The sequence below is a fragment of the Brachionichthys hirsutus genome, chromosome 7 (genome assembly GCF_040956055.1).
Source record: "Brachionichthys hirsutus isolate HB-005 chromosome 7, CSIRO-AGI_Bhir_v1, whole genome shotgun sequence".
Lineage (NCBI taxonomy): Eukaryota > Metazoa > Chordata > Actinopteri > Lophiiformes > Brachionichthyidae > Brachionichthys > Brachionichthys hirsutus.
Genome location: NC_090903.1, coordinates 5,402,849 through 5,414,720, shown reverse-complemented (window position 1 = coordinate 5,414,720; position 11,872 = coordinate 5,402,849). Strand labels below are relative to the sequence as shown.

Genomic DNA, 11,872 nt, shown 5'->3' with positions numbered 1-11,872 from the left:
GAGGATGCATGCCAACGAGAAAGAATCTGAGTCACATTCAATGGAACCTTACCCTCCCCGCCTCCTCTGAAGAAATATCACAATCCCATCAGAAAGCCTGGCCTGAGAGCCAAGGTGGATGGAACGAATGGAAGTCTTGTACGGTAACTGCTGTTGGGAGTTTAATTGTCGAGAGTTTTCTCTTTCTTTTGACAGGAGGAAAAGAATCTTAAAGCGACTGATGAGACCTTGATTGATGTTTTCTTCATTTCCACCGTTGTAACAGACTTGTGTCTTGTGAGAGATGCAATGATTTTATTTCTAATAAGACATTTATAGGCGTTAAAAATTCTTTTTTAATTTCATATACCAGTATATAAAAAAAACTTTCCTTACAATTGAATTCACACATACTTTTTCTATTATGGTTTAATCCTAACTTGAGACGGAGAAGCACATCGGTTACAGGTTTGCGCTCCAGACAAATCTCAAATTAGCATTCATCCAAGTGTGAATCAGAAACCACAGTCATAGACAACCGACTCAGACGCAGCTACAACTTAATAAATACTTTACAAAAATAATGCAGGCTTTTTACAGTGACTTTCTGCCTCGGACACAAAGGACATGTTGCAAATTAACTGAATAAGATGACATTGTGCATGCTAAATAAACTGACATGAGGATGGCATAATGGGAGAAAAGTTGATAACCCTGTTCAATAACCCCACCCCCATACCACCACCACCACCGCCACCACCCCCTTCCAAACTCAAGGTTGACAACACATGAATCTATGCCGGAGATGAATATGTACACAATCTTAACAGGATTCCTATTATAAGAATTTTCCCTTTTGAGAATATAAACTCAGTTCTCCCTTTAGTGAACAAATCTGAGTTGTGATTAGTGACACTCATTTTTATTGAGTGAGAGAAAGAGAGCGATAAAATGATAATTAGAAAACCAAACAATATTTTATTTTGTACCTGGGTTTACTGAAGTCAAGAAAAGTCCAGAAAAGCTCATCTGTTGGATTTTATTCCTCTTGGTTCAAATAAGCAGTAAGTCTTATTCCTCAGAGCCTAAATGTTCATGTTCTACTTGACTTAAAAGAGAATTTTTAAATGGTTTTGGCAACATTTTTGAGGTTTAGCTGAATACTTAAGCAGTGTTTGGTTTTTTTCCCCCTTTCACTATGCAGTGGGCTAGAATTCCCTTGCTTCTTCGAACTGTTTGTAGTAGTCCTCGTCCTGAGGGTTATCAGAGCACTTCCGTCCGTTGTTTGGTGGCCTGGCCTGGTTATAGCGACTCCAGTCCCCTTTGCAGATGATCCAGGGTAGGATGTCCACCTTATAGTGCAGGTCGGCTGAAAACTCCGTGCTGATGAGATTGGGCGTGCCGGCACCTTTTCCACGAGTGATCAGCTTCATGTGGTCGTCGTAGCAGCAGTGCTGCGCTGCCAGCGTGGTGGACTCCAGCGTCAGCATGGACCGGATGCAGTAACGAGCCGTGGGCTTATAGATTTCCAGCTTCTCTTTGGGCCCGCTGGCGTCTTTCCAACGGAAATCTCTGCGCGTGAGAGCGTCATGTACGTCTGCCGTGCTGTATGCCACCTCGGTTGGGTAGGAGCAAGGGCAGCTGGGAAGGTCGTTGGCCACCTTAGTCATGTACTTCTTCAAGAAGTCACTCTTGCAGTTCATCCATCGCTCACAGCTGTCTGTGTCTGCCAGGGAGGAAAGCGCAGATAGTGTTACATCTCCCCACCTCTCTCCAACAGCAGAAGGTGAAGCGTGCTTTTCCCATGCTGCTTCAGAAGAGACAGGAAAATCTTACCGACACCAAAGAGCTCTGTGGCATTGAACTCATCTGTTCCTGCTAACAGGCTCACTTCAGTAGCCGCTGTCTTGAAGGCGTCTTCAATACCTGCAGAGAACGATGAAACCAACCCGCAACAGTTACAACCTGCCCATTAATGCTATCTTAATTGGAACACAGTCCTTTGCTCTTTACCTGGGCAGTTGGGCATATCACACGTTCTGGACTCTGTGGCCGTGCAAGCATAACCGCATGACCTGGTTCTCTTCTGATTTCCATTTCCACAGGTGACACTGCACACCGACCAGTTACTCCAGTCGCCTTCTCCATCCATGTAGTCTAGGTGAAAGAGCGATAAAGACAGAGGTGCTCAGGTCTCCTGCAGGGAAGAACTTTTGCAAATTCCAATTAAAGCTACGGGGAAAATAGAGGCATTCGCTCACAAAGTGGCTCTAGAGACAACAATCAGATGCACTGTCTGTGATTAATGGTTTTGAAAATAGAAAGTGAAATAGCAAGAAATCCTCTCTAACTCCTATTAATGTTGAGAAGACGTAATGGGTATGCATGGAAACAGTTACACCAGGCTGTGCAACTGCCTCGCCCCACCGCTACCGTCGCTACCACACACAAACACACACACAAACATCTTGAAAGCAGTACTCCATCAATGGGAATTAACGTGGGCATGTTGGGATGGAAGTATTCCTGGCCAGAGCCCAAGCCTTCGATATGCCACTCTGCTACCATCTGCCCCTCATTATAAGCATTTTGTCTGAATACAGAGGCCAGATAGGCATCTAGCCCATTGCCGTGTCGCAGCTCAGAACCCGTTGCAATAACCTGCCATTAGCCCACTGACGAGACCGGTATAATCCAATAACCGTCTGTGAAGATGACCCTTGTGGCCTGTCCACATGCATGAACGTCTAATTCCAGCGAAGGAAAGGTAATAAAACATTTCCTTGTCTATCAGCGGTGCATGAAATACGGATGAGAGCTGACCACAGCAACAAGCCAGAAACATAAAAATGGGCTATGCTCTGGGGGGGAGGGGGCTTACTTTTTAACTCCTGTGCAGTGCGAGTGGATAAAAGGACATTAACCACAGCGCATGCATTCCTGTTCAACCATGTTGGTTTGGGCATGCTACAACACGGGCTGGACGCATGCTGTGTGACTTTGAGTGTAAGTTCTTTTCCAGGCAGATTTATCTGTGGGTTTTGCTTTTGGAGAGTGTTGTGAGAATGATGGGGCAGTGAAACGGTGCTTCTGGCCCCATCTCCTGCTGCTCAACTTTGATGTACAGAGGCGTTTAAACGGTGTCACATAGCGAGCTCTGCGCCACGGGAGGAAGCCTTCTCGTAAAAAAAAAAAAAAAGAGTGTTAAAGGCTTCAATCAGAGGCTCCCAAAGCCATGCTTAGGCTGACTGCACTTATTATGGTGACAGGTTAAATTGCCCAAATCTGCAAATTACAGATTCCACATTAGAAGATGTCCTTCTGTGAAAGCGTTGGCTAAGAGCCTGTGAGCCCACCTCAATACGCTGCACAGTGCATCGCACACCATCACCCTCCTGTCATTCCCACCGTATTCGCTTTGAGCTTTGCTTCCTCCCCCAGCGCCTCCCCTCCGCTCCCATTCTGCCGGTGGCCGGAGGAAGTTGCTATCCTCGCTGTTGCTCCTCAGATCGTACTCCTCAGTTTGGTGAGTGGTGGAAGAGGATGATGATGATGATGATGATGACTGAGGCCACCAGTTCCTCCAGTTGGGAGAAGCCCAGCTGGGCTTGCTTTCCTTGCGGAGGCCTTTTTCTGGCTCATGGCCCTCTCGTCCATCCACCACTTCGATGGTCACCTGAATTAAAGAATCAAAGTCCACGGATTAAAGGCGCTCGATGGTCACAGAAGACACGTGTAGCATTTTTTGAGCAGAATGGGACCATCATTTGCCATAAGGTGACACGTTGCGATATCCCTACATATGATATAACCCCTTCCCCCTTTTTATCCTAACACATATGCCTCCCAGATGAGGGGGGAGGGGACCATCACTCTTGCCCCACAGTCACCCTCCCATCTCTTGGGCTCTCTCCACCTAAACACGAAGTTCAAAGGGCTACTCTGCCTCCTCCAGACCATGAAAGCCAGATGAATCCCAGGATCAAAGACACCCCCCTCCTGCCCCTCGCCTTCTCCCACAGCCTCACGCCCTTGTTCAATTGGTCGCTCCGCTCTGTTCCCACATCTAGAGAAGTGATACACTTTGTTCGTGCTCGGCTTTAGCAGTGATGCTGTCAGAAATGGAAAGACCCCCTTGCTGGATTAGACGGGGGAATCATTTAAATATGGTGGTGGTTACTCAGCCATCTGCACCACTGAGGGACTTATGGGCAAGAGCTCACCACATATTTGCATAAGCTGCTGTCTGTCTTCCTGCACACATGTTAGTAGCATTGCTGGTTAGTGTCTGCAACTATGAAGGACATGGGACCTCAATATTGATCTTAAGCTTCGCTATGAGCCGGGTAGTATGAAAGGGGATGGGGGGGGGGGGGGGGGGGTAGTGATGTGCACCAAACTATTCTCCTTCTTCCTGTTTGCTCTTCCTGTCCTCTGTGCTTGAGTAGCCAACTCTTACATGAAAGCATCAAAGCTCACGAGCAGGTGCACAGACACACACGATCACCTGTATGTTGGGATTTTGTCCATTGATGTCTGCTTTGGAGAGGTCGGGGAAGTTGTGCAGATCGAGGAGGAAAGCCCCGGGGCCGTCCCTGTGCACGCTGCTGCCTTGCGACCGAGGGAGGCTGGCAGGCCGGTGGCTTAGCCTGTGTTCTTGACCAGGCCTCCGGTCTCTGGGAGCCAGTTCAGTGGAGGAGCTTCTTTTTGCATTTATTTTGTTCTGCTAAGGAGAGAAAATTGGAATCAGTTCTATTCTATGAATTCATAATATCAGATTAAACATGTATTTGTATTGTTTCCTTCAGTAAATCTTTAGGCTACGGGCCCTGTGTGTCACTTTACATGTCCAGTGGCTGGACACTAAGCAACATTCGATTGATCTCTCTTGTTGACAGAGGTTCATGTGGCCATGACCTCTGTCATTAATCCTATGGACAGACTACTTGACTACTTGGAGCCCTGAAAGCAGGAGCGGCTGAACCAGTGGACAAACATCTACGTGTTTGTCTGCTTCCACTAAAATATACTGTAATCTGTCTGGAGAGCCTGCATTTAGAGCCAGCGTCATGGCTACACTATATATTTTCTTCCATTTTTAACTTACAGACTATGCTGTTGCTTTACCATAGTAATATAATATGGACAATTTTAGCATGCGCTGGTGTTTGGCTGGGAGAAATGAGCGATGTAAGGTTTTCCTGCTCCGGGGCTATAACAGAGAAGCCTAAGCAAACATTGCAAAAATAATTGCATCTGCCTCCCTGAAGACAGAAATGAAACATTTGGTTTTCTGAAAGCAGTGGGTAGAAATTTGTCCCAAAAGGACAGTTAAGGAATGCATCTCTTGTCAGGTATGCAAAGACAAAACAATTATTCCCCAATTGGACAGACAGCTATAAGCAGTCGGCCATCATCCATTATGGGGGGTGGCAGAAAATAAGATCAAAGAAATCCATCAATCATGTTTCCTTTTTTCATGTCCCATTTCATCCTCCCTACTGTTTTTGTGGCCAGGCTGATGCCTGAGAATATGGCAGCAGTGCCGTGCAGTTGCGGTGGCCAGTCACAGACAACGTGTCAGCTCAGCCACATTGTGGTGAGCATAAAACCCCCCCAGTAGAGCTGTTTGTGTCCAGCCAAGGTGCGCTCTTGGACAGTGCATTTGCTGTAAATGGATCTACACAGCAAGGGAGGGAGGATGATAAATGTACATGACATTTAAATTCACTTGTAAATCTTAGTATTCCTCTTCTTAATTCACTTCTGGAGACAAGAATTCACGGATGCGTTTCAAAGAAAAAGAAACAAAGTTATGTAATTGCACATCATTTTGAGGAAAGAGAATCAGAAGATCTTAATTTTGCCTTTGGACACCAAAAAGAGAAAGGAAAAAAAAAGTGGGTTTTATTTTAGATCATTTATTTTCAAAATCCTACAATTTGCAGAAACACAGATGAAGAATTAGATTCTGATCAAATTGTCTCAGTCGCAAATGTCTTTTCTATAACCAGTCAGCAATGGTGGCGGGATCAGTACAGAAAAGGGCCATTTTAACACTATAGCATGGGCATCAGCCATCAACGTCTTATGTTAACATCACAGGACTTGCTTTGGATTTATCACAATGACTTGGGCTTTGAGAGCCCCATGCGATAACCCTTTCTCTCAAGTTTCAGCCTTTAGAAGTCACTCGGTGGATGTAACTGAGCTCCACTGAGAGAGAAGGCAACACACACGGCTTCAGTCACAATGAGGATACAAGCAAAATACGGCAACTTACAGTAAACCAGGGTGCTTGATCTCTTCCCAGTGAATTGCATTGTTATGGATTACCCAAGTGTCTCTCTCTGCAGGCCACACAAGATGCTCTGCAGGCCAAACAATGATGTTTTATGATTCGGCTGATACAAGCAATCATTTAAACCCTATGCCAGAAAGAGTTCTGCCAAACTACGGGACACAGACGCGCTCCGATAACTGATTCAAGGGAAAGACGTCGCTTTATTGAGTTGTGGATGTTACTTTCTCATACTTTCTCTACTTACGGGTATGTGTTCTCCGTGATTGGTAGTTGCAGTTGGCACCTCGTATGTTCCAGAAAACACAAATCGGTAGGAGTTTTTTGCAGGCAGATTAACTTTCCACTATCCACACTAATCCCATTTGAATCTTTATTTGTATCACATCATGCTGTACCTCTGCTGTGAAAACGTTTTGCTTCTACACAAATCTTTGTTGTGACTATGAAAAGATTTGTTAAAGGCACTATCTGCTGAAAGGTTTACCTTTATCATTTGCAAATGAGTCTTGGACTTTTGAGGCATTGATGAAGTCTGCAAAAATAAAAATAAAAACACCACAAATAGACAGAAAGATGCAGACTCCATGGATTCAGAAGATTAAAGATTCACTTTCATGACAAAACGTCATGCTAATGTTATTTCCTACAGAAATGAAATCATATTTTCTTTTCAACGGTTTTCTTATCTTGACAGTGATGCGATTGTTCCGGCATGCATCATCTCCATGTCCTACTAACTGCTTTATGTGAATGTTAAATGTAACTGATTGTATTTTTAAGTTACCATTTTAACAATAATTTATTTTAAATATCTAACTCTTGTCTAACAAACTGCTAATAATCTGTTAAAAGTGTAAATGAAGTTGAACTTGTCCAAAAGTCAATATTTAATGTAATAGATTTTATAAGCCTTGACAAAACGGACAACACTATTGTGTTGATGTGTGTTGATATTCAGTTTACAATCTATTGGTACCAGCAAACATCGATGCTGATACAAGTCCAAAATATCCGATGTTTGTTAAAGCCTTAAGCTTATTGTAAAAAAGAAATTGTGAGACAGACCAACAGAAATCAGTTAATAACTTGCACAGAAACAGGAACATTTAAGATGCTTTTTCCCCAAATGCACTGGGATTTCACTAAATCTTAATGGGAACATTGCAGTGTGCTAGGCAAACAAGGAAGTTTACATTTTATATTTCTGTCTCAGCATTACAGCAGTTAGAATTATATGAGATTTGGTGCTGTTGAAAATAATGGAAACAATTAGTCACAGGAAAGGAATGGCAGCTGTGCATCAGTTGTGTAAAATACGTCAACGCGTACTTAAACGCGTATCTCAGTCCTCCAAATGTTCTACCCAACCTAATGAGAATAGCATGATGGTTTCTCATATCACTTCGGAGCACTTCAGTGTGACGCTGCATAAGAGTAAATCACCTGAATGTGAAAACAGCAGTGCTCCTTTTGATGGTGAGGCAGCTTACAGTCCCAAACGCTCATCTCACATCTTCCTCAAAAGAGATCAAAAGTGACACACCGTTCTTCAATTCATCTGGGGCCTCACAGGATGTCGCCCCCCCGCCCCCCTTCTGAAAAGCCATGAATGAACACTTGCACACACAAGCCACCCCCCCCCCCCATCTCTCTTCACAGAATCTCCTCTTCTTTTCCAGCTTCCCCCTTTCTTTTTTTTATTTATTTTGTGAGGGCTGCTTAAAGGGGCATGACTCCGTTTTCAATTGGGAGCAAGTGAGGGGTCCTTCCCTCGGGGAGGCTGCCAGGAAATTAAGGCAGTGCGCATTGTGCCAGATGCTTTTCTGCACATCACTTATGTAGGTAGACGTCCCAGCCATCCTTCCTGTCACACGCCACATAGTGGGGTCTATATTTACTTATATAGGATGTAACAAAGAATGGAGGCTTTGAGGGAATTAAGAGCTCAAAAGTGACTTCTTGAAAATAGAAAGTCACTATATAAATCAGCCGGATTAATTACAGCACACATTGTCAGATGGACAATACTCTTTAATATATAATCACGTTACCTTTTACACTGCCACATTGGATTGGATGGGTCAGTGATGATAATTTACTTTGGGCCAAAGAGATGCGTTTTTTTCCACTATGCATGATGCTGCATCCTCATTTGTGTTTCTATCAATGGCATTTTAATAGTGACACCTTGGCCGCCGCCGCCTTGTCCTGCTTGAAGTTGATTATTCATGAGGAGGAAAAAATAAAACATTTTATGCTATTCTTAACATGGGCTATGACTGACAATCTCTTTCATCACACGCCAAACCCTTGGACAAGTGACAAAAGAGATGTTGAGGCTGGAATGGGAGGCATGTGTTGAGTATTTTTACCTCAATTCCTCAGGAGAAACTCCCCTCTGGTCCCCATCCCAGCTCAACCTATCCAACATTTGGCCGTGTGACAAATATTTCATAAATTCTTTGAATACTTCCTCAGCTTTAAATGCCCAAATATCAAACTATACACAAGTTTGCTCCAATACACAGGCCAGACAACAATGACAAAAGTGAAATATAAAAAAACTTTCTTCCAAATCATCTCCTCCAGGTCATAATGAAGAATTTCTGGAGGGACACTGGTATAGACACAAATACCCCTTTATCAGTGGAACTTTTAAGTATTTCCACAGCATGCTAAATATACATCAAAAAGCAGCTGAAGGATGTTTGACACTGTCTGTTGATCCCTTAACCCCCCCCCCCCCCCCCCCCCCGAGTTAGGATTTCAGTCCGTACTGGAGTCTGTGTGCTTTATGCCGACATTAAAACGAGCAGTTAAATTGTTAAACCTGTCTTAAGTGGTATCATGTTGACAAATGTCTCCCTCGTGAAACTTAGCTGAAGCCTGCTGTGAAATGGACCACAGGCTCGACGGGGTCACAGGTCAGGTAAGGCTGCATTTATATCAGACGCCATCAAGACCTCTGGAGCTTAAATCCATCGATATCTTTAATCTAATTAGTGTCTGTCTTGATTATCACTGAGCATTAATAGCACAGTGCATCAAAGTACTGTATTTGAAGTTTTTTTTCTTTTTGTGTGTTGTGTTTGGGTGGAGGGGAGGGGGGGCTAGGGGTCCATCAGGGGTGCAACTATGACCTCTGCCTCATCTGAATGCTTGGATGACAGTGATGAGCCCATGATGACAGAGAAGCGCCCTGAGCAAGCATTTAACCCCCAATAATAGGGAGGTGCGCCTGGTGGTGTCTCTCGGACCCCCTTCCTCCCGCTGGTGCTCCTACATTCTCTGGGGGAGACAGCCGAGGGATTCGGACCCCCTTCCTCCAGCTGGTGCTCCTACATTCTCTGGGGGAGACAGCCGAGGGATTCGGACCCCCTTCCTCCTGCTGGCGCTCCTACATTCCCTGGGGGAGACAGCCGAGGGGATTCCACATCCGTGTGTATGTCAACAAACTCCAGGGTTCCCAGGGAAAGGAGGCATCGTTTTACCTGAGCCATTGTGTCATGAGCAAGTTTATCAAACCCATCTGCGACCAGATGAGACCCCTTATAGACCCCCCCCCACTCACCTCTCTCAGCGCCGCGTCCCGGTCCGAGCTCAGAGTGACATTTCCCTGAGGCAGCGGGCTGCTCCGCAGCACCGTGATGTGCAAGGTGAGGAGGAGAAGTCCCACGAGCAGCAGCAGCTCCGCCGCCAGGCGCACCATCCTTTTGACGCGGCCGCTCTTAGGAGCCTGCGTTGTGGCCGGAGCTCCGACTCCGCCGCCTCCCGGTGCAGAGACTCCAATCTCCGGATCCGCCGGGGACGAGGAGGCGCAACACCACTTCGGAGCCACTTCGGGAACCAGTATTGCAAAAAAAAAAAAGAAGGGAAAAGGACCGGTGGAGGGTGCAGCCAATTAATTTGAGCGAATTAATTTAAATCCAGTAGGTTTCCTTTGCAAACAGTAGGCTGCCGTTAATTAAGGGCTGCTCTCGTTTAATAGTTGCTCTTATGATTTTGTTTTTATGCGCTGATTCTGTCCAATGGAACTGGACTTGATCCAGCGCGCCGCATCAAAACTTTCCGCTCTTTGCGCCCTCGTCAATTCTCCAAGCTCGGGAAAGTCGCTCCGCGGTGCGCCCGCCACATTGTCCGCTCCACACTTCAGTTTACTTCACTTCCACTGCAGCCGCTTTACGCACCTCTGCTTTTTATCCTCATTCTGCGCGCACCGACGTGTAAATTCGACGAGAATGTCCTTTTGTTGCCAGTTAAAAGTATTTCTCTCTCCAGGTAAAAGTTCTTTTTTCTTTTTCAAAAACAGCATTCATCCATTTCGCCGCGGGCCGCACGGACGCCCCCTCAGAAGAAGACGCGGCGCGTCTCTACCTCGACCTGCTGAATAAATCAAAGTTCGTGTCTCTCCGCGACACACGCTGCTCTTGTTGTGCGCTCTTGAGGTGGCTTTATAGTCTGCCATCCGCCCATGTGCAGGCGGCGCGCCCTCCCCCTGGTTAACTCTTTCATCCCCCCAGCCCGTCCTCCCCATATATCCGGCCGGATCTGACACCAAACAATGTCGGTGGAATTTTGTGCGATTTATCCTGTTAACACTAATATATCTGAATTTTCAGTCGTATTTCAGATAAATGAGTTCTTTTTACACACATAATCAAACATATTGATTTAAAACATTAAAGATTCGTAAACCTCTTTCAAAGGGGGACATTATAGTAGATGTTTATACAATGTCTGTATTTGTACGGGCATTAAACCACTGATATACTTTATTGTTTAATTATTATGGCTCTGAAATAGTGCAGTGCAGAGAAAACTACCCTTTTCGGGTATAGTGTGGCCCCCTTTGTTGACGCGTCACAGCAGGGGGGCTTGTCTCAGATGTTTGAATCTGCGGGAGGTGCCCTAACGCTTCACCTCGGAAAGACAAATGGCGCGCTTCAAAGTGCCGGCCGCTGTCAAATTACGCACCACAGCGGGGATGTCTTCTGTCACCTTTGACGTGGGTACAAGTGGAATAATATTGATGTTGATATAATTAACGCGATCTAATTAGCTTATTTGTGTCAATTCCAATCATAACCAGAGCGAACACTTTTGTTGTGGCAAAAAAAAGAGAGAAAAGGGCGCGTTACGCATGTAATGAACCGGGAGATTTACATTAAAAATCAATTCGACACGCGCGCTGTTTGTCTGTTTTTAGTTTACCTGATTTATTCAGCATCATTTCTAAATATGTGAATCAACAGAAAAGACAAGCCAAAGGGAATGTACAAAACTGTAGGTATTTATTTAATTACGAGAATTACAACAGCTTGTTGTTGTGTAGTAATCAATATATAAATATCCCAAATAAAGCTCTATATCACATATACCTATTGGGGCGAATTGAATGTTTGAATCAAGCAGAAACACAGCAATAATTCCTCATGGCATCCGTCTGTACTCAAACACGCCACAGTGCCCTCCTTCATCTCAGTCTGTGTAACAAATCCAGCGTCATTTCCGTCTCCAGTTACAGTCTCACTAGCTTCAGAGCGGATCTGTCCAAATCTTGTAAATATTTTCTTTGGCTGTTTCATAAAA

The 11,872-nt window shown here is 44.9% G+C and overlaps 1 protein-coding gene across 1 annotated transcript; it reads right to left on the bottom strand.

Moving 5' to 3' along the window:
• Positions 1-324: 324 nt before the first annotated feature.
• ism1 (isthmin 1) lies at positions 325-10,007 on the bottom strand. Its single transcript, XM_068741406.1, has 6 exons — positions 9,855-10,007; positions 4,487-4,705; positions 3,388-3,655; positions 1,993-2,136; positions 1,816-1,905; positions 325-1,705 (listed from the first exon to the last, which is right to left on the bottom strand). The coding sequence occupies exons 1-6, from the start codon at positions 9,990-9,992 to the stop codon at positions 1,188-1,190; spliced, it is 1,377 nt and encodes a 458-aa protein (XP_068597507.1). The 5' UTR covers positions 9,993-10,007; the 3' UTR covers positions 325-1,187.
• Between the last annotated feature and the right edge of the window lie 1,865 nt (positions 10,008-11,872).